Source organism: Serinus canaria, chromosome 12, assembly GCF_022539315.1.
Source record: "Serinus canaria isolate serCan28SL12 chromosome 12, serCan2020, whole genome shotgun sequence".
In the NCBI taxonomy this organism is placed as follows: Eukaryota; Metazoa; Chordata; class Aves; order Passeriformes; family Fringillidae; genus Serinus; species Serinus canaria.
Window position 1 is genome coordinate 14,170,601 of NC_066326.1, and position 22,353 is coordinate 14,192,953.

The 22,353-nt window shown below is 45.3% G+C and overlaps 1 protein-coding gene across 1 annotated transcript in view; it reads right to left on the reverse strand.

Moving 5' to 3' along the window:
- DNAH1 (dynein axonemal heavy chain 1) overlaps nucleotides 1-22,353 on the reverse strand; it is a 67,608-nt gene that overhangs the window by 21,397 nt on the left and 23,858 nt on the right. The window contains exons 22-48 of the mRNA XM_050979492.1: nucleotides 21,945-22,066; nucleotides 21,273-21,378; nucleotides 19,990-20,169; nucleotides 19,013-19,153; nucleotides 18,247-18,410; nucleotides 17,749-17,862; nucleotides 16,955-17,143; nucleotides 15,846-15,951; nucleotides 14,656-14,769; nucleotides 14,177-14,326; nucleotides 13,592-13,678; nucleotides 13,300-13,486; nucleotides 13,095-13,186; nucleotides 12,472-12,626; nucleotides 10,737-10,914; nucleotides 10,427-10,621; nucleotides 9,646-9,765; nucleotides 8,865-9,023; nucleotides 8,483-8,587; nucleotides 7,171-7,311; nucleotides 6,521-6,681; nucleotides 5,701-5,858; nucleotides 5,395-5,568; nucleotides 4,986-5,024; nucleotides 3,724-3,902; nucleotides 1,655-1,885; nucleotides 117-313 (exon numbers count right to left, since the gene is read on the reverse strand). Coding sequence (XP_050835449.1) covers nucleotides 117-313; nucleotides 1,655-1,885; nucleotides 3,724-3,902; nucleotides 4,986-5,024; nucleotides 5,395-5,568; nucleotides 5,701-5,858; nucleotides 6,521-6,681; nucleotides 7,171-7,311; nucleotides 8,483-8,587; nucleotides 8,865-9,023; nucleotides 9,646-9,765; nucleotides 10,427-10,621; nucleotides 10,737-10,914; nucleotides 12,472-12,626; nucleotides 13,095-13,186; nucleotides 13,300-13,486; nucleotides 13,592-13,678; nucleotides 14,177-14,326; nucleotides 14,656-14,769; nucleotides 15,846-15,951; nucleotides 16,955-17,143; nucleotides 17,749-17,862; nucleotides 18,247-18,410; nucleotides 19,013-19,153; nucleotides 19,990-20,169; nucleotides 21,273-21,378; nucleotides 21,945-22,066 — 3,944 coding nt within the window. The remainder of the gene's footprint in view (nucleotides 1-116; nucleotides 314-1,654; nucleotides 1,886-3,723; nucleotides 3,903-4,985; nucleotides 5,025-5,394; nucleotides 5,569-5,700; nucleotides 5,859-6,520; nucleotides 6,682-7,170; nucleotides 7,312-8,482; nucleotides 8,588-8,864; nucleotides 9,024-9,645; nucleotides 9,766-10,426; nucleotides 10,622-10,736; nucleotides 10,915-12,471; nucleotides 12,627-13,094; nucleotides 13,187-13,299; nucleotides 13,487-13,591; nucleotides 13,679-14,176; nucleotides 14,327-14,655; nucleotides 14,770-15,845; nucleotides 15,952-16,954; nucleotides 17,144-17,748; nucleotides 17,863-18,246; nucleotides 18,411-19,012; nucleotides 19,154-19,989; nucleotides 20,170-21,272; nucleotides 21,379-21,944; nucleotides 22,067-22,353) is intronic.

The following is a 22,353-nucleotide window of genomic DNA, read 5'->3' on the forward strand; positions in this document are numbered from 1 at the left end:
AGCAGCCAGAAAAACACGTAACTGGCAGTGGGGAAGGGCAGAAAAAGAGATTCTCTGAAGGCAGCCCCAATGGAGCTGCTCCCCATTCCATGCATAGGTGGGAGTGCATTACTTACATGTGAGATGCCAGTCTGGTGAGAGACTGTCTCCCACTTCCCCCAACCCCCAGGAGAAGGGCATTCCCCGGAGCCTGCCGCAGGATCCGGCTGATGCGGCAGATGTGCTGAATGGCATCCATGAAGAGTACCAGCTTCAGCTCTGGGGTGTGGCTTTGATTGTACTCCTCCAGGTAGTCCTCAATCACCACCTTCAGCTGTGGGCAGAAACACTCAGTTGTGGCTACCAGATAAAAGCAACTGTGTGTGTGGGGTGGATACTGTCTGCTGGCACAGCCAGAGTAGGGGAGGGCAAAGCCTGGGGCTTAACAGAGTCTGGAAGCAGCTCTCCTCTGGGCTCCAAAGGAACTGCCATTGGATGGGCTGAATTTAGTTAGTGGTGGTGGCAGCAGCTGCTCAATGGTGACCTTAAACTAACTCAGGCAAGTGACTACAGTCTGCTGTTCCCAACTGTGCTGTTTGCCTCGAGAAACAGCAGGGTGTAGTTCAAAATAAAAGAGCTTATGGCTGCCTGATCCATACTGCTCCAGGGCCTCCCTCTGGGTTAGTTTCCTTGCTCTATAGCTGACCACTGCCTGCTGCTGAATCCTGTGGTTATGATTCTGGCTGGAAAGCACAGGTGCTGGGGAAGAAAACAACACTGGCTGTAGATGAGTAGAGGAGCACACTCCTCTCCCAGCCCAGCCATCACATGGAACGGTTGCAGGAGCAATTTCTCTTGCCCTTCCCAGGGCTCCCCTCAACAGCACCCTCAGGCCAGAAAAGGAGATGAAGCATGAAGACATCTGGGATTGGATCCTACCCCCTCAGCAATCTCACTGGGAAGCTGGGAAAGTAACACCAGCTGGAATTCATACAGCGCTGAGATCCCTGCCTAGATGCCAAAGTCCCGAGTGCATCAGCGGGGACTGTGCAGCTGCCTCCATGTCTGGCTGTCCCAGCTGTGCTCACCTGGGTGGGGGACAGGCCTACCTACTTTGCAAAAGGGGTTGGAAAGCTCAGTTAATTACCAGCCCTTGTCACACAGCTATCACAAGAGGAGAGACAACAGAATAATCATCTGTTTCTGATAATGAGTGCAAAACGCACCACTCATTGCCTTTGCTTAATTACCACTATCCAAGTACTCCCAGTATCTTCTCCAACAGGGAGTCTGGCAGTAACATTAATTACTTGTAAAGGTCAATTGTGAAGTCTTTAATGGCGAAAGTAGTATTGTTTGGGGGTAATGTGCCATTTCTTTCCAGCAAATTTCACTTTTCAGTCCCAAGTGTGACTCATTTGGGAGACTTGGCATAGCAGGCTGCCTCCAGGATTGCAATGCAGAGACAGCTTGTTCCACCTCAACTGCCCATCACAACTAATACAGCCACTATTCATATATGTGGTAGGATTCCACAGGAGACCCCTGGGATGGTTTGTAGTTTCAGATACCTCTAATTAAAGCACCACTGTTGTTACTATTACTGTTTTCCTTTGTTTGTAGAAGACTGGGAAGATGTGAACGTAGTTCCCAACATAATTCCCAAGGTCCTTACCTTATCCTGGCTCTCGATTGCTTGGTACACTTTGACATTGGCACCTGGCTCCATGAAGTCTCCAAACAGAACTGGCTGCGTGGGAACGACCTCCTCAAAAGTGGTTCCAAACTCCACCATCTTCTCTGTCATTAGGTTGTCAAACCAGGTCCGGTCCTCATCACTGACCAAGCGGTCACAGAAGACCCGGCAGCTCTCATGGTACCACAGTCTCAGCAGGTGCTCTTTGTTCTGGTAGGAAATCCCAGGAAAACAGCCCCCGTGAGAGAAGCAGAGAAGTGTTATGAGCATTGCTGTCAGCAAAGCCAGTTTCTGCCCAGCGTGTGGCCAACTCCACTCCCATTACAAGGCAACTGGAGCAGAGAAAGAACTGGGCGGAGGAAGCTGCTTTCCCTTCTCCTCTCAAAAACAACTCTTGTCAAAACAGCTGCTTTGCAGAGAGCTCATTACAGCATCAGTTTATCCCCCTCTATTTGTCCATATGTCGGGCTTTCTTTGAGAGATTTAAATTTTATGTTCTTTATTCTTATCTTTCACCAGTTTGATTCAATTTGTATGGTTTTTCGTGTGTGGTTTTTTTTTTCATGTGTGTTTTTTAAAAGATCCTTTTATTTGCCTGATAGCACAGAACCTATAGTACTAGGGTCCTAAGTACTTCCTGTGATAATTCAGTCTCTATTTGCCAGACTGGAGCCACAGCAAGGTCCTCAGGAGAGCTGAAGGGGCAGAAGCAGGTAATAGGACAATACCTCTGTCCCTACTTGGTCCCTGTCTGATCCCTCATTGTTCCATCCAGCCCTGAATGTGTGGGCTATGTCCTACTGACTCCCTGTGGCCACTCACCTGCTTCCATGCCAAGGAAGGACTGTGATGAAGGGGGTGTCTGCCTGCTACTGGTACCAGACAATAGTCAAAGGGGAGGCCACCACACCCCTTGAGCAATAAAAATTATTAATATTAATTATTAATGTATTTTATTAATATAAAATGCATCTTCAATGGAAAATTGAAGCCTGTTTGCAGGCCTGTGAATGAGGCCTCAACTAGAACATTTCAGTCACCAGTGGTGTCCTGCAGGGGTCTGTGCTGAGGCCAGCTCTGTTTAATATTTTTATTGACAACATGGATGAGGGTATTGAGTAAATTAGTAAATTTGCAGGTGACACCAGGCTGGGAGTGTGTGTCCATCTGTCAGAGGGCAGGAGGGCTCTGCAGAGAGACCTGGAATGGTTGGATGGATGGGTAGAGTCCAGTAGGATGAAGTTAATAAGTCCAAGTGCCAAGTCCTAAATTTTGGCCACAATAACCTCCTGCAACATTATAGGCTGGGGACGGAATGGCTGGAAAGTGCCCAGGCAGAAAGGGACATGGGGGTACTGGTCAACAGTGACTGAACATGAGCGAGCAGTGTGCCCTGGTGGCCAAGAAGGCCATCCTGGCCTGTGTCAGGAATGGTGTGGCCAGCAGGAGCAGGGAGGTCATTCTTTCCCTGTATTTGGCACTGGTGAAGTCACACCTGGAGTGCTGTGTCCAGCTCTGGCCCCTCAGTTTGGGAAGGACCTTGAGATGCCCTAGCATGCCCAGAGGAGGCAACGAGGCTGGAGAGAGGCTGGGAACACAAATCCTGTGAGGAACCACTGGGGGAGCTGGGGGTGCTCAGCCTGGAGAAAAAGGAGACTCAGGGGTGATCTTATCACTCTACAGCTCCCTAAAAGGTGGTTGTAGTCAGGTGGAGGTTGGTCTCTTTCTCCAGGCAGCACCTGACAGAACCAGAGGTCACAGTCTTAAGCTGTGCCAAGGGAAATATAGGTTGGATATTAGGAAGAAGTTTTTTACAGAAAGAGTGATAAATAGTGGAATGGTCTGCCCGGGGTGGTGGTGGAGTTGCCATCCCTGGATGTGTTTAAAAGAAGACTGGATGTGGGACTGGGTGCCAGGGTTTAGTTGAAGTGTTAAGACATGGGTTGGACTCTATGATCTTGAAGGTCTCTTCCAACCTAGTCATTCTGTGACTCTGTGATTTCTGGTCTTGCCCTGGGTGGCAGGGCTGTGCTGATGGGAAGACTCACCTCAACCTTGCCAGGCTCAGCCATGAGCATGCCCTGGAACACCTTTGAGAGGTCTCTCAGGTTGAAGGTGTAATGTGACTTTGCTGGTGTGGGCAGCAGCTGGGATGTGATGGTCATATACACGGAGATCGTGGCATTGACTAAGGGCTCGTTCAGGTCCTTCACTGCATCTGCTCCCGCTGCAGAGACAGAAGTAGTCAGAGAGGATGTTAAGATGATAATTCTGGGCTGAGAAGGTCTTTGTGGTGCAGGAAGGTGGCACTGAGTGGCAGAGGTGCTGGCTAGCACTTGAGCAGGAACACAATTTTTTCTGCTTTTTTCTGAGAGACAGTGAGGGACGTGTCCAAGCACCTGCTCACTGCAGTGGACAGCTGCCAATGGGTTTATCAACTAATGTGAACCAGATTTGGGGGTGGAAGAATGCTTTACAGTCATTCTGTGGTGTGAAGACTTCATGCACCCCAGGAACAGAGGAGGCACTGCCAGACAGGTAATTGATGCCTACCTGAAATATTCCAGACAGGTTTTCCTTCTCCTTCCTTGCACTCCTGCAGTGAAATCTCAGCTACTTTTAAGCTAGAAGGTGTGAGTGCCCTCTTAGCTAAACCCCCTGCAATTCATTATGCTCAGCAAATGCAAAGCCACTGAGGAATAATTTCTTATGCAATAGTCTGGCAAGATTTAAACACAGCTGCCAGTTTTAGAGCATAATTATTTTTTTCTCCCAATGAAGTTTATTACAAACACTCCTGGAGAAGTAGAGCCCTGTGACACCCCAGCATTTTGCACTTTTTTGCATGTTTTCAAAAATCTTTTAATTTCTTTCTAAATCACAGCTAGATGTTTCAGTGTGCCCCTGAGATCACAGTCAGGTACTGATGCTTCTGAATATTGCAAGCACTCAGAGAGCTCTGCTTTGCTTCTCCCATAGCTGACTATTCTCACTCCTTTCTACTGGCAGATTTGCAGATGAGGGCATATTTGCAAAGATGATCCTCAATTCCCACCCTGTCAAGTATGAGAGGACTCATTTCACTCCAAATGAACCCTTTTTTCATGGTGGCTGTAGCACCATGCTCAGATCCACCCTGCTCAGCTGTCCACAGGCTGCAGCAGATGGAGAGTAACAGAAGGCTCTGCTTCCACAGAAGGCTGTTGTCTGGACAAGTGTCTGTCTGCTGAATGCACAGGTAAGCTGTGCCATGCTGTGCTCACCAGCTTGTTCTGCTCACAGTCTCTCTCATCTTCCTGCTCTTACTTACGCACTGGATTTCTGTAACTTTTTTCTCCTAGGAGTCCATCTAAAAAAAGACAAAAAAATTAGTTCCAGCTTTACCTGCTGAGGTTAAGAATATCTGCATCACCCATCACAAACAAAATCCTCTTTGAAAAGCCCAGGCTATATGATGTTTTGAAACTGTGAAAGGCAAAGCTGAAGTTTGCTGATTTGCACCAGCAGAGTTTGGCCCTGAGACTAAATAGGGTATGAACTCTCTGTTTGCTAAGCCTCATAAAACACTTTCCCTAAAGCATCTTTGAGTGACTACTGTAAGTTCCAGCTTTCAACACTTTGATCAGATCATCAATATTAATTGCTCCCCTTCCAAACTCCATTATCATCAAGGTGACTTCCAACGTGAGGAGAAGGTGACAGTTTTCTGCAGGACTTACCCATCCAGCTGCCAAGGATGGTGGAGAAGATCTTCCTCTTGCTGCTGTCATCCATCTCAGTGAAGGAGAGGTAGTTGAAATGGCGAGTGAGGCGTGGAGTGACAGGATTCCTTCCCCCTCCAGGAGGTCCCATGGCACAGACAAAATTAATATCTACCAGCTTCTTAAAAGTACCTTTGAGAGTGCAAAATCAGGAATGAGTGCTGAGTTGTAGCTAAAATCCCTCACCACAAATCTCCAGGGCAGGTACACATCTCTAACAGGCCAAGTGTTGCCAAGAGCTCTGGCCATGGATCTGGGTCGTACCGATCTGTTTGCGGTCGTACCAGCCGTGGTGGTCCATCCACTGCCGCAGCAGCTCGATGGGAGGCTGAGCTCCATACTGCTCCAGCATGGGCATGTTCAAGTCGTCAATAAAAAATATGAAATACCGACCAACTGGAGGCCCATACACTCCCTTCCGCCTGCAAGGACAGAACCCGTGTCAGGACGCAGGAAAGGTACTTCCAACTTGATTCAAATGCATGCTGTTTTTCTCTGGATGCTTTCTGAGTCAACAGTTACAGCTATTTTTACACTTGATACACTGCTTTGTAAGGGCCTTTGCACTGAAAAGATCTGGAGCAATGTTCAAGGCACTGGCTCCTCTCCAAGTGAAATTTTGTCTACTTATGCCCAATGCCAAGGAGTAAATGGGTGCAAATAAAAGCAAAGCTTGAGCCCATGAATCCATTGGAAACTTCAAACCAGTGGCTGACCAGGGAGGTGAAATGGAAGCTGTTTACTGTGGGGAGTGGGACTGCGGGTGGGCAGCCACATTTTCTCCCTTCATCACTTTCTGTAAAGATCCCACACCAGGGTTTGCAAACACCTGTGCTGTGAAATGTAGTATTTCTGGAATAACTAGAATTTACCAACCCTCACTAATCCTTCTCACTTTCTTGCCATTATAACAAGCTATTATTGGCTCTCACAATCCCAGCTCAGATGTGCTGTGTGTCCTACGTTATCCACAGCTATACGTGCTCAGGGCCGCTTCAGGTCTTGTGGTGAAACTAAATAGTCAAGTTGATAGAAACACTGAGCTCAGGGATACTGCCTTTGCACACACAGAAAGGAATCTTGCCTCTTATCCAGTTTGCTGTCGATGAGATCCTGGGTTTGGTTAGAAGACGTGCGTGCTGAAAACATCAGGAAGTGGGCGATGTATTTGTTAGGCAAGTTCTTCAAGAGCTTGTCTGCAATTGTGAGAGTCTTCCCTGTGCCAGTGGGACCAATGCAAAGAACCTAGAAGCACAATCAGCAATGCAATATTATCATATGCAAGCAGCCTGTGTTTCCCAGAACTCTGAGGCTGGCTGGAGGAATTACAGGTTACTGCTCTTTTAGACTTGAAGGTTGGGATAGGACTCTTGGGCTTGCTTCTTCAATAAGGTCATCTGCCCAACACCAAAATCTCTTGGTGTGGATGGAATCCAACCAGAGAATTACAAAATGGAACTGTAGGAAACAGGTAAAGAGGGATGGTGATGGGCTATCTAGCAATTGCTGCATTTTGGTTGAACAACTGCGTGTTGCTATCCCTTTGGGGTGTTGACATGGTGCCTGGGGACTGAATGGATAACTCTTAGTGCTTAAGCACAGATTTGGCGCAGAGAAATACAAATCCATGGAAGTGGGAAATAATCTCAAAGTATTAGGCAGCTGTTAAGTTCTGACTGCACTGGGAGAAGAAGATGTTGAATCAAAAATTCAAAAACAAGGTTGGGCACGTACTGGCTTATAGTTGGTAAGCAGCAGCTCCAGCAGATAGGCCATTCGGACTGTGTTTATCGTGGGCACAATAATGTCACAGAAGTTGGTGTCTGGAACCATGGTGAACTTTGCTGTAGCATCCAGCCACACCTCCCAGTGCACCTGAAAGATTGGAGTCTATTTAGAGAGGGCATCTATCCCTTCTAAGAAAAGGAAAATTCTTTCTGCTATTTTCCCTGTCACTGCTCCTTGTGTAGTAGCTCAGATGGGAAATTCAGGTTTCCAGCCCCTCTGTTGAGCCTTGCCACCCTCACCTTTCTGTATGGAAATGCTGTGAGTGTTTGACTCATTACTTTTGGGAGGGAGAGAGCCCAAGACTTAGAGGTCATTGCCACAGGAGCAACACACCTGCCCTCCCTTCTGAGAATTTGGATCAAAGCAGGATGGAGCACTTGTGATATCTGCAATATTAGGAATTCTGCCCATGGCAGAGGGCCAAAGGGGGCTTATCTGGGCTTCTGTCTTCCTGTTCCGTGCCATCACCTGTCACATTCAGAGGCACATGAGGTTTTCTACTTGTACAAGATATGGATCTCTTGTACAAGTAGAAAACCTACAAGCTAGATTGAAGCTGCAGATGAGCCTCCCAGAGGCCACTATACAAATGAGATAGAGCTTCTACCAGGCCAGTGCTGGAGAACACAGGAGAAAATCTGCATTCCTGACCACCCCATGTGGTCTTCCCACAGAGACCAAACTGGCACCTTCTGTTAAGCACCTGACAGTCATGTAGGGTTCTTTGTTTCATTAGGAAGGGGAAGCATTTTCCCTCCTTCTTAAATTCCTTTTAGCCCAGAGTCTGGTGACTGTCAGTCAAGATGACCCTGACATGCCCTACACTGCTGTCTCTTGTAAAAAAGATGGAATATTTATCTGCCTTGCTGCTATTCCAGACTCTACTGCACATAGCTCTTCTGCTGTTGTTCACTGCTTTCTAACAGACAGATCTATCCAAATGAGCTCCTCTCTGACTTCCAGCAGCCACACCTGTGCCACCCCTCACTTTTCTGAGCACTCTCAGAGACACTCAGGTCTCACCTGACCAGCTCTCAGCTCAGCTTTGAAAGATCTGGTTCACAACTCTGAAGGCAAGAAACTGTCTTCTTGATTCAATGAAAAGCTTAATTTTGATTTAAACATTCCTGTTTGCTTCCTATAGGCCTTTCTTCTTTGCCCTTAATGAGAAAATCCTACCAAATCCTGTAGGACTGTGTAGCTTCCTGGTCCCTCCTCCTAAATTACCCAGCTTGGAATTAAAAGTTAAATATTTTACCTCTTTACGGACGTCCTCATCCAGATCTTCTTCAGTACTGCTAAGCCCAGCATCATCCAGTTTATAGTCATAAACCAGTCCTTCTTCTGGGAAGAGTAAGCGGATCTGTGAGAATAAAGCTGTGATGAACCTGGCTGCCACTCAGCTGAATTCACCGGAGGATTTGCACCACTTCAAGGAAAACTTTACTTATGGGATGCTACCCAGGCCAGGAGGCTCAGGTCTCTCCCAGAACTTCCAGCTCCAGGGGTCCCTTTGAGAGAGGGGCACACCAGATGCCCATGGAAAGTCCATCCAAAGCCTCCAGGCATTCAGCTCTGATCCCCGTTCCTCGCTACTAATTTCTCTATAATGAGAGAAGATCTGCTTTTCCTTTACTCACCCTTTCCTTTGCCATCTTCTTCCTGAGCCATGAGCTAAAGGCCTCACGACCTAGGGAATCTCCAGTAGCCCCCACACTCCAGATCAAGGCAAATATAAACCAAGGTTCAATCAGCTCTCCCATACGAGCAATCTTCTCCCGAGGAATCGTCTTAAGTCCCTTAGAACCAGAGACAAGCAGAAGAAAAGTTCACAGGTATAATTACAGCACACAAACCCCAGACTCTTCTTAATTTGCTTATAATTCTATTCAGCTCCTGTGTAGTTTTTTCTAGCCAGTTTTTCAAAGCCCTTGTTAATATATTATGTGGATTAAAATTTGTTGTTTCATTGGTGTACTTGAGAGACTCCCTTTGCTGAACTAACGTCACTGAACAGGAGATGGGAGAAGAATTTAGTCTTAGGTTTTTAATTTGAAAATTGTCCAGCCTTCTTCAATACTAATTCTCAAAGGACCTGCAATCTGAAGTGCATCACTGCTCAGCTCTGATCTCTGCTTTCCTCTTGTTCTCCAGTTCCCTCTGCTATAAATAAAAGTGAATCTCTACCCTCCAGCCTGGTAGGCACAGAGCTTATCTTGTGTTCCTTCAGTGGGCAGAGCATAATCCTTCCAGGTTTGCCTGTGATTTGCTGGATGCTGTATTACCTTCTGCCATGTGGATGAGCTACAGCATGCCCTTTCTGCACCAACATCTTGCTCTCTGGTGACTAACCCTTTCCATGACTTAGCGTCCTTAAGAGTTACAGACACAAGGAACAGCAATAGAGGTAGCAAAATCTACCTTAATGGGAACAAAAGGCTGATACAAACATTCCAAGAGCACGAGGAGACTCATTGTGAGGTTACCATCTGTAGAAGTAATTATCTCCTTCACAGAGCTTCGTAAAAAGTCGATGGCCTCCTGGAAAGACAGGCAGGGACAGCTCAGTGTCACCATCCAGCACAGCCGTCTTTGGTTTTACCTTCTTGTTCACCTCCATCATGTTATGTTTAGAAGGGAGACCATGACTGAGAATGCTGCCATTTCCAACTGCATCCCAAGTACCAGCATTTTTACTGGAGAAAAGCAAGACAAGCCCCTTGGTACAATCTTAACACCAAGAAACCTCTGGGCCTCCCTTTTGGTTCTCTGCAATGGTTACATGAATCTTGTGCTATCACTGCTGTTAAATGGTTTGCTCCCTTTAGAGCCTTCCTTTGTAGCTCCAGGTTCTTCATTAAAATAATGGCTTATCAGCAGAGTAAAAATAACAAGACTTGTTTGCACAACCTTCTCCCTGGAGGGACTCCACTCTAAGCTATGGAACTGCACCAGGGATGGTTTTGTCCAAAGATAATTTTGAAATTAAATAAAACCAATTATAATGACCAATAAGACGATCACATCTACAGAGATCAGTGAGTAACATCTATTAAAGCCACAAAATTCACAGAGAAGTTTCCATGATAGATAATATAGTAGCAAGTGTTCCCACAATGTCATTTAAATCCAGGCCTTGACACGTCTGGGCTGGTTGACAATCAAGATGACATGGAAAGGCTGGAACAGAATAGTCGCTCACCTGGAGGAATCTCCTGAAGAGAGATGCCAGCTGCTGTGCAAAGCGGTGCATGATTTCTGGCATATTTTTCAGCCAGCATTCAATGAAAGGGTCCAGCCCCAAAATGCTGGGTTCCAGGTAAACCATGCCACAGCGGGAGACTGTGGCAGGGGAAGCAACAGCCAAATCCTGGACTTCAAACATCATGGTCATGCCCTAGAAATTAGAAAAGAAATGAAAGGTTAAAGACCTGCTCAGTTTTGATATGTATTTCAGTTCAGGGAGGAAGAAGTACAGATTACATGCAGCAAAAGTGGGAGGGATTAGTTACTTCTGTCATCTTGATGATTTCCCCTGAGCTGAGACACAGCTTCTTATTGTCATCAAGTACTGTGTTCATGTTCTCAATCCACAAAGCATCCACTGGCCCATCAAACATGTACCACTTCTTGCTGGAGTCAGCAGCCACGGTTCCCCGACGCATGAGTGTGGAAAAGATCCCGTCTGTCCTGAAAGGTAGGAGGAGGGCAGGGCTTGGCCCATTCTGGTTTTGCTGAAATAAATGGCAAAGTTCCCACCACAAAAGGCAGTCTTATCCTGCTTCATGTGTCTCCATTATCCATGAGCTGCAGAAAGGTCCACCTCATTCTTTTTTCTACTGAGACACACGTCAGCCTGAGTGACATCACAAAACAATTTCTTTGGGCATCAGGATCTGAAATCCATGTCATTTAACTATAAGATGTCAAGCTTCCCTTTAACATCTCTGCCCTCAGTGAAGAGCAAGGAGGCCTTGCTAACATCCAGTTCAGGTCACAGGCAGATTATCTGCTCTTTGGAAGTGCCTCTTTTTCTCAAGGTTAAAAGGATAAATCCAGGCTAAAGAGCATGACCCTACCCTCTTCATAACTGAAGTTCCCCATCCTCAGCTGCCTGTGAACCTGGGTGGTCCTGGAGCTGGTGACCAGGAGAGCAGACACAAGGAATGCTGGCTGTTGACAGCAATAATTTAATCTGTACATGGAAACTTTGAGTTTCCATTCAGACCCTGGACTCAACTCCTGCTATTAAATAATTATTTGTTATTTTTATAGCACTAGTGACTTCCAGGGTATTGTTACTGAGATCAAGGCAAAACAGTCTGTTCTAAAGCTCAGCTGATTAAAGCAGATGGATTTGTCTGTAAATATATTTTACACAATTGCTGTATTTTTCTTTATTGTCACATGGACATGCCCATGTAGAGCCACATCATAAATAAACTGTTGAGTTTAATTGGAGCTCCTATAAAACATCCTTCAGTAAATATGTACCCCATCCTAAGCTGGGAGGCTCTGGTCACAGAATCAGTAATGTTTAATGGCTTGCACTTTTCCTAGAGGTAGTTAGTTTTAAAAACATTTAATTTCACTCATTTTACAGAACACAGTCTTTAGTTTTGCCCTGAGACAAGTGCTGGCTGACAGGGCCAAGGGGAGAGTCACACTGCTTCTCACATCCTAGGTTATGGATAAAGTGGGCTGCAAAGTCAACCTCAGGTCACCTATGGAAACATAAGCAGTAGGACCTGGCTATAAAGAGGAAAAGTGGGCTATTGGTTCTTGTTTCCAAGCCATGTAAGCAAGCAGGAGCCCTGGCAACAGGAATGAAATTTCTCTATATGCCTCAAAGTCATTCCTCATCACTCAAGGATACCAGAGTATTCATACAGAACAATTCAAGTGTGCAGTACAGAGGTCACTTCTCTTCAGAAGCAAAGCAAGTGTTTTTAAGCTGCTGTATCTTAGGAGCAGGGGCATGTGCTCCAAAGCTATTGAATTATTGTAATGCTGCAAGCTGAGCTGCAGGAACTGTCTGGGCATGTGCTGGCAGTCGGGCCAAGTGCACAATGAGGGATGTCAGCTTAAATCGCCGTGACTGGCTATTGTAGCTTGGTGGGATAAGGACTTGATCGCTTCTGGTTTTATGCCACCACCCCAAACGGTTCTCAGCCTTGGAGAGAAGACGCTCAAGACCAGAAAAGTGTTTTCTGTCTGGAAGAAAGGAAAGAAGGTTTTGTACTTTACCATTCATGCGTTAGCAAGTTGAACTCTCCATAAAGCTGGCCCATTGTGATGGATTTGGGATTCAGTACATAGTAGCGAACTTCTTCGTAATTCCCACCACCGGCTGCAGGCTGACCTTTCAGTGATGTCATTGCAGCTGCCAGGACTTCATAACTCTGCAAAAGCAGGACAGACAGAGACTTAACTGCCATGGCTCCAGAACAACAAAACTACTTGCTCTCACAGCAACTGCATTCAAATGCAGTGAGAAAAGACACACAGTGAAGGGTAATATCATAGTACGGAGATAAAAGCACAGAAATTAAGCATTCTGTATGGAGTGGAGGAGGAAGTTAGATCTTCTGTGCAAGAGGCCTGAAGCACCTAGAGAGGTCAAAGTATGTCGCAGCCTTAGAAATATGCAGCAGAACTAACGAGCCTCGGTCTAATCTCACAGCTCAAAAGCAAACCAGTAATATACCTCCCCATGCCTATAAATTATTACTAACAGGCAGCATCTTTGTGCCCTGACTTCTATCTGAGAGAAGCTTTAAATGCCAGTATGGGTCTTCTGTGAAACTTAACCCACTGCATCACTAGGCAGGTGATGGTTCGCTGGGGCCAGCAGAGTGTCTCACTCATACCTTTGTCTTCCCAGAACCTGTTGGTCCCACCAGCATCAGGCCGTGACGAACTACAGTGGTCTCGTACAGCTGGATGCATTTAGTCACAAAACCTGTACAGGAAGATGATGCAGAGTGGGCCTGGGAACACATCTCTTTCCTAGGGCAGCATGCTGGACTAAAAGCCCAGGTCCAAAGGGAGCTTATGGAGAGCCTTTCCCCTCACCATCAACATCCTTCAGATTTGCCTCGATGCAGGATTTGCGGATGGCTTCTTCCAGGATGCCATAATCAACAGGTGTTTCTTTGATATTTGGAAATAAATCTGAGACAATACCATTGAAGAGCTTGAGGTCGTCCTGCAGGAATTTGGGTACGTTGGCATCCCTAATAGCTCGCAGGCAGATCAGCTCCTGCAAGGATTTGAGAACTCAGGACTTCAGAGATCTTTTCTCTTCTATGAGGCTGCGTGAAAAGGCCCCATAAACTACGGCAGCGTGAAATAAAAGCACGTTTACCTCATCCATATCAGGATTCTCTCTTTTGAGATTGCCAGCTGTTGAGATGACAGTCTTCACAGCTCTCATCCCAAAGTCATAGTGATCCTGAAAAAGGCACAGAGGAAACAATATCATCAGATAGAGGAGCACCATCTTAAAAAGTAAACTTAGGCATGCACTCAGCTAGCAGGCAAGAAAAGAAAAATGAGAGAGTTATGCCTTCAGAACAATTCCTCCTTCATCCAACTCTATTCTCAGTATCCTTTACCCAACTAATTAGTCCTCAGCCATACAGTCTATGAATGAGGAAGATGACAATAAGTGAAAAATGAAAAACCCTAGATGGCAGGAAAAGCAGGCAGGGTTGTTTAGCTCAACTGTTCTGCCACTGTAATCCTAAACAGGATTTAAGGTGAATCCAAGTCCAGCCACAGGAGCAGAAATAAGAATTAGAAAGAAAGAAAAAAGGATGATGAAAAATGGGTGTAGTGACCTTTCTGAGATATGCTATCACAAGGGACCAAGAAAACCATCTGGGTACTTCATGCCTAGGCTGAAAAAGTCTCACATTTAAAAAAAAGTCTTGGACATTAGGACATCTACCTGGGAGCTGAGCTGTTCTGACAATAGTTTGAATGTTGTGGTGATCTTCTTTGCAAGGACTTTGGCTTCATTAAACCCAAAGGAGTAAAGTGAGATCTCAGCAATCATGGAGTAATCTGGGACCATCATAGCCACGGGACGAAAGAGAGCCTGGAACATACAGATCCAACCCAATGTTCAAAACGCTGTTGTTTCTTGCTTTTTTTCCCCAGCAAACTGAAAAGGCTAAGTATCCATTCCAGACTGTTTAGAGGACACAAGATGAGTGTGCCTGGCAGCTGTCACTGCAGCATCCCTGCAGACTGCAATCTGAACAGTGCCATTTCTTTACACATGTGGTTCAAATCTCAAAGCGATCCTGGAGACTCTCCAAAATCATCACACCCTAACTCTTCTCATGGACATATTGGTGGGTCTAGGTAGCACCCAGCACCTTTATTGCCCCTCTTCTTTCTGTCTGTGCAGCCTGCCCTCCTTACCTTCAGGTTATCAGGCAGTTCAGTGCGCCCAGCGTACCCTGGGTTCATTGTGATAAAGACTGCACAGGATGGGACCAGTGGGATCTCTGTGCCTTCAAATATGAAGGTTTCCACCTGGAAAATTAAGAATATGATCATCTTTGAAGAACAGAGCCTGACCTGCAAACTAAATAATGTAGCAGAATCTTCCAGGAGGGGAACAATAGTTTTTAGTTGTTAAATTATAAAGTACAAACACACACAGCTGCCCACAACAGTAGTGACTCAATCTGGTCCCACTGCAGGAACCCAGTATTACCAGCAATATTTTTCCCTGTATAAAAGACTGGGCTTGTGGAAGATTTACTGATAGGTTAAATTTTCCTTTTTTTTCCTTTAAACTCTTGAACAGACTTCAATGCCTTCAGCTGTAAACAAACGTCTTCCCATTTATTTTGCACTAGAGATCAGACCTGAATTAATTCATGGCAAAGAGGGCAAAGAGAAACCTAAATCCTTTTTAAAGCTGTGTAGGTAGCAATTTCAGATGGGGGATAAAGCAATGCAGAAGAATTTACGGAGAGCAAGTTTCTAATTCCAAGCCAAAGTCAAGGAGATTCAGGTCTTAACCCTTCTGGGCCTCCAGAGAAAAAAGCAGAGGCTGGCTGCTAGACTGGCTGACAGCTGAATCTCCATTAAAGCCAACAGTTCACAACAATTCACTTCACAATACAACTCTGTGTGCACCAATATGTGTTTTTCTGAACATACTGGGTTTTGTGAATCCACCAAAGCTTGGTTAACACATTTAGACAAATTTGGTGCTGAGCAACTCATGTCAGAATACTGACTGCCTTTATCACAGCTCCAATTTTGATCAGCTTGGTGGATCTGTATCAGAATGTCTCCCACACCAAAGCCTGCTGGCACTACAGCTCAAGCTGAGAGGTACTTCAGCCTGTGAGAGTGTGGGCAACTCTGGCAGCATAGACTAAGGTGAAGTTAAAAATTCCCCTGAGGGTGTTGACTGTAATGGACTGATATGATGTGCCATAGTTAGGACATTTTTCAAACCTCTCCTCAAGGATGTCTGCTAAGAGTTGCCCCTGAGAAGTGAAGCTTGAAGGTGTGTGCAGAGACAAGGACTTGCCTGAACAAGCTCAAGTGGAGATTTTTTTGCCTGTCTTTGCATTCACATGTTCCTTACATACCCTCTGCTGCTGTGCTTTCTGGATGGTTGTGATCTGCTGGGCCACCACAGACAGCACCTCAATATCGATGCGGTTGAACTCATCGAAGCAAGCCCAGGCACCAGAGCTGGGCAAGGAAGGAAGAATGAAGGGAGTCAGGAGCAAACTTGCAGTCAGAAGTTCAGCTAGATCTAGAAATCATATATATCCACATATTGGGTAGGCATAACAGAGACTGGAAGTGAACACAAAAGGGCCCTGATGTCCTGATGTCCCATGGCAAACAGTGACACAGCCACTGCGTCCTGGTTCAGTGGACACCCCAGCTGTGCATCCCAGCCCATGTGATGAGTGCCCATGGCAGTATCCAGTCCTAGAGCTTGGGACAAATTCTCTATTACACATCTGAGCTTTAAAGAGGTGTCATGTTGAATTCCTAGTTTGTACCTGAGCTGTAAGTGCAGCAGATACAGTTTAGATAACACTTAAGTCCATTTTTCAGAGTTTGGAAAACTATATATAAAGCTGGAAGCATGCATATGAGGAAGGTGATCTTCCCACAAGGCATGGCTCAAGAAAGAAGTTAAATCACTTACAAAGAAAGCATCTGAGAAAAGAATATCAGCTTTTGTTGGACTAACTAATTCAGATTCACCAGTGTGCAACAGACTAATTGGACCAGCTCTGTTTGAAATGTAGAGAAGAGACAAGCCTCTCTGAGAGGATCCCTCAGGGCTTAGAGCAGTCTCTCTTGGCTGCTCAATTTTGAATACTCTCAGCAGATTCTCTTCTTCTTAAGATTAAGCAGCTTGTGGGCTGAATCTCAGTCCAATATGGATGATATTAAAATAAAGGCCAAAGCTGCAAACATTTGCACAGGTGGATTAGTACATTGTGGATTAGTGCAAAGCATTTTAATTTTGTCTTAAATGAACAAGGATCTCTTTTTATCTCTTTTTTTTAATAATTGGATCAACTGTTCCTCCTTTCTGGCTGGAATTTTGTAACCTTGCTCATTCTGGAACTCAGTAACACCTTTGCTAGGGCTTTTCTTGTTCTTTTGGGCTGCTATGAAAAACACCCACCAACTCCCAGTGTGCAGCATCCCTCAATAATGCCTGTCACTGTACCTGGCTAGTCCCTTAAAAAACTTGCCCATTGCCATAAAGTCAAGTTGGTCAGAGCAGTTGAACACTACAGTTTGGATTGCCAGTGCTTTGCCCAGGTCTTTTGTTGTTTCTGTTTTGCCTGTTCCTGCTGGTCCTGCAGGTGCTCCTCCAAATTTCAGGTGCAGAGCTCCTGTAAGTGTCAGATAACACCTACAACAAAGAAGAGACCAGATGATGAAAAAAAGCATTTGTACTACTGATTTCAGCAAGGAGACATATGATCTATACAGCTGGAGACAAGGAGGAATCCATCATTCATTTTTCCACAAAACTGCTTAGATATGCAGCATTCTGCAAAGGAGTTAGAGCTATGCGGCCTTGATTAGTATTCATGGGGGCCTGCATGGATAAATCCTTCTGCCACTGGCTACAAATTCATTCTGCAGAAAAAGGACAGTTACAAAAAGGTAAAACTATTATTTCTGCTGCATATTCTAGAGTACGAGCTGGTTTCTAGAAGAGCTCCTTAGCTATCAGGTAGGCATTTTATATGAGAGCACTACATTAAGAATTAGAAGAGTGGAAGCAATCAGTCTGAGCACTGACCACTTGGAATACAGTAGCAACCAATGCCAGGTGCTCCTGTGCATTTGTCTCAAGTAGTCCTTTACTGTACAAATGGATTCTATTTACCTACATTAGGACGTAGGACCTGCATGGTCAGATCCTTGGTTTAATCCTTTTCATCCAGAAGAAGAAAAATAAAGAAAAGAGAAAAAAAAAGTGCATTTGTACCAAGAAAACAATGTCTTTACCTGTCAGTGAGGGGTGTGATAACCAGACGGCCAGTGTTGCCCAGATACTCATAGCCATAAAGAAACTCAGCATTGACTGCTCTGATGTACAGATCTCCCCTTGTCCAGTAGTATCTAATGGTGAGTGAACATGACATCAGAAAGATAAACACTGCCTGGCAGACAAAGCAGCAGCTCATGAGATTACAGCCTGCAGGTTTGGAGACCTGATTATCAAGGGATTTCCCTCTCGAGAGCAGAAAGGATAAAGTAGCACAACAGGGTGGACAGGAGCTCTCACAGGGCCTGGGATCAAGCATTGCACCCCTTGGGCAGGAGCGTGGCCTTTCACAGTGACACGTCATGGTATGGGTTAGTTTATATAGCCAAAGAGGATGCCATTAAAGCTAGATCTGTCTCATACCCCAGTTTCCATTTGCCATGGACACAGCTGATGGATAAGGAGAATGGAGACTGGCCAGGGAGGCCAGGAGAGGTTCAACAGCTGGGCTCTCTAACCTGAGCTGGGAGATCCACTCAAAATCGTTCATGCTCGTTACATTCTCCTCAATCAGCTTTGCTGCAACATCCTTGGCATGCACCTCGATCACAATGAGAGCTGACAGCACTGCTCTCTGCATCCTGGACAGCTTCCCACGGACCAGGGCCACCAAACCTCCCAGCTGGGAACAAAAGGAAAGTACCCTGAAGCAATGCACTCTGTACCAACACAATGCAATCAAACTCAGGGCATGCTGAGTCTCAGATCGCTCAGGCAACTTCTGCCTCTTCTCTTTTTAGAAGTACAAATGGTTGCTCAGAAAGCAAATACTACTCAGGGCTGGCTCAGAGCTGAGTTTTGCCTACACCATTACCATGTTCAGGTGAAAAGAATGAGTTAGAGCCACTATGAAGTCCAGAGCTAATAACTCTCAGGTATTAGGTGTAATTAGATGCACAGAGCTGATATGAAGGATGCAGTTTCCTCCACTGTCCATCACTTCAGTTATTCGCCTTCTGCTTCTTGGGTAACCCTGGAGAAGTTATCTTTCACCTTGTATAGTGTTCAGGTGGTGATCATATTATCAGTCCTGTATTTTATTATGACAAATACCCTAATAATTAGGAAGACAACCTGTTTTATCACTTGTTTTGAACAGTGCTATGCAAAACTGTCTCTGTTTCCCCACCAGTATTGTCCTGGCTGTATTTATAACTTGTCTGAGGTCTGATGACTGAAAAGCCTCCATCTGGCAAAATCTCACCCTTACATTCATTTTCATACCTGAGCACTCAGCTGTGGGTAAAGCCTGCTGGACAAATCTCCAGCCTCCAGAGCTTCAGACACTTCCTTTGTCCAGAAAATCTGGCAGCCAGCAATGACCACTTGGCCAGGCCATTCCAAGACCCATGTGGTACGTGGAGTCTTAAAACAGAAAAAAATAGGTGTGAGAAAGGGGGGAAAAAGGTGGTAAGACTATTTATTTATTTGTTTATTTATTTATTTCTATGTCCTCTTGCTCTAAGAGGCATGATTAACAAATCAGCACTGAATTCTTGTGTAAGAGGCTTTCCTTTTCTTTCCCTTCCACTTGCTGTGAAGAAATCACCTCCAGGCACTGGGTACAGCAGGTACCTTCTCTCCACTATACCACTTGCAGTAACACTTACAAGTAGCCATTAGCAGGTGAAGAGCAGGAATCTGTGAGACCCAAAAGAATGTCTCCCCTCCTCTGACCTATTCTAACTTTTCTACTTTCAAATTTTCAGTCTGAATAAGAAAAAGTAACAGAAATATCTGAGGCCTCTTTATTTTTCAGCCTTTCTGAAAAATATATTAGAAGTAGATTACCTAGATTAGAAATTTCAATTTTACACCAGCATAGCTTTTGTACAGAAACCAGAGCCATGGTGCATCCCCTATGCACTGACTGAAACCAAGAGTTTATGTGCCTTGATTACTTTTACCAGCCCCTAGCACACTGTGTGAGACACAAGAGCTTTCAAAGAGGAAGCAGTCTGGAGAGATGAATAGATATGGATTCATACAGGGTTGTTCCATGCTGCAGGAAAGCTGTGAGGGAGTGTGCAGGGTTTGCATTCTGCTGGACCATTAGCTTTTTGCCCAGCTGCCCATTCTGCAATTACAGGCACACAACTGTATTAAAGGCTGTGTTTTGAAAGTAGAATAGAATAGAATAGAATATGGCAAGCCTGGAACCAACACATCAGAGACCTGCCAGTCTGTGATAAAACTCTTACCTCTGGATAAACACCAATTGATTTTTCTATGTTGTCCCGAACACTGGCCTTCATGTCTTTCTCCACTTCCACCAGCCAGTCCTCCACATTCTCAGTGGGAGTGATGGCAGAAGACAACTTCACCTCTTCTCCTTCACCAGAGTACATGTGTGTGATCTGTAGGTCTTCCTGGAATTTCAGCTAATGGAAGAAGCACAACAGGAGATATGAGTGGAGGATTTATTTTCTATCCCTGCTTTCCTGCCCTGGGGGGACAGCCAGCCTGCACCAGTGTTTGCTCATTATAAACCTGGTGGCAAACTTGGTTGCCAGTAGTGATAATAAAGTGTGAGATAGATGTGCAAAATGACCTCTCCAAAAAATGGAAAAGGATTGTATGAAAACAAGAGATTCACATTGCTGGTGTGACTTGAGTGAAGCAAATCAAATTATAGGTAGGATGAACATTTCTCATTGCCTGTGTAGGACTCAGACCCTTGACTCCTGCTCAATTCTGTAGATTCAAATAATTTCCCTTGATGTCACAGTGCCTGGTTTTAAGAGTAAAATTTTAACAGCTTCTCTGGTGCCCCAGCATATCACTGAAAGTCCCCTTATTTATTCCAATGGCTTTGCACCATGTTTCCAGTTCAATTTCCTTTCTATTTTTCCAAACTAATGACTAGGAGATTGGTTTTACTGTCTGAGTATTCTGGTGGCTTGAGCTGTGACTAGCTATGGAGTCTGGAGTCTATTAGAAATAACAAAGAGGAAAAATAGCCAGGTTAACTCCAGCTCCTAAGTAGGGATGAAGGCAGAAACTTAATTCAGCTCAGGCTTGCTCAGTCCTTGTCCCTTCTGGGGCTGTCAGCAAGAGTGGCATTCAATCCTAACAAGGTGCCTGTGAGTAGAAAGCTAAGTCAGAGCTATTTCTCCTGGCCTTCGTGGTGAGATGGACACACAATTCCAGAGGGAGTGTTCTCCCCTCCTAGGATGGCTATCTAAGTGAATTTCTCTAAGTCACCCTTTGCAGATGCCTATTTCCCCCCATTGTCTGAAAGACAACCAAGGGTACCCAGTTCATGGGCAGATGCCTGGCTTTGAAATGTCTAAAGTGAGGTTGCTGGAATCCCATTTCAGGACAGGCAGCACCTTCCAATGCCTATGTACAGGTACAGGTTCCCAGGAGACACATTTCAATAGAGCAGAATGTGAACATTCCTCCAGACCTCAGAACACCTCCAACTCCCATGACAAAGCTTCCCAAAGGCGGGCCAAGCCACTTGTGTGCTGGCTGTGCCTACCCGTGCAATGTTCTCAAAGCACTTGTGGAGGTGAGGCTGTACAGCAGTGGGGTCTTTAGTCTGGGACAGGATTTCCAGCAGCTCATCATCTGAAAGGAAGTAGAACCTACAAACACAGAGAGAAGTATGAGGAGAGGCTCTGCTTACTGCAGCAGCAAGAGCTAAGTGCTGGCATAATGGGGAACAAGCCTTTTGCTAAAGACACTGTTGCTGACTGCTTACTGATCTCTTTGTATTTGTGTAGATGAGCAGCCACCATCCAGCCCTCTCCCCTTCTATAGAGACAGACTTCTGCCTCAGCAGAAGTCAGTTATTTCCAAGCAAAGAGGGTTTATAAGAGTATCAAAGAATAGAAGTCTTCCTTCAGGGAATAAGAGACAAAGTTACTTAGAGATTTTCATTTTACCCCACCCTTTCTACATAAATCCTGAGGCACAGATATGCAACAATGCTACCAGACTGCCCTTAACTCACCCCATTTGTGTGTGCCTGTTTTCTCCCCATGAGATGGCAGCATTGAAAGGCACAGCTTTCCTTATGTTTACAGGCCATGCATAAATCCTAATCTTAGGTGGTTTTGCTCTTTCTTGGCAGAATGAACAGCAGTGAGCCTCTCCTTTCATATTTTCTGAAAGAGGGAGGGCAATCTAGTCCAGTGAAATTTGGAGTTACCTGGGAAAAGCGGCTCTCTTTGTCTCCAGATATTCACTCAGCCCTTTCTGCACAAGTTCAAGCAGTTCGTTACACTTTTGCAGCTTCTCCAGTAGCTTTGGATTAGGGCACAAAGAAATCACCTACAACAGAATGTGTAACAGAGGAGGCATCAGTATTCTGAGCATGTGAGAGATAAGGCAATGGAGAAAATTGGGTTGCCCAGTGATGTTACTGATGGGATTTAAATGACTCATTCACAGGAATTCTCAGGGATCTGGAGAGGTGTAAGCTTTGTGGGTAAGGAGGGTAAACAGCCCTTATGGAGACAAACATTTCTGGCTTCCCCTAAATACCAACATTTGTAATATGGAATACAAGCAGTAAAGGAGTCCTGGGAAGTGGAGACTGGAGTATAGAAGAGAGCAGA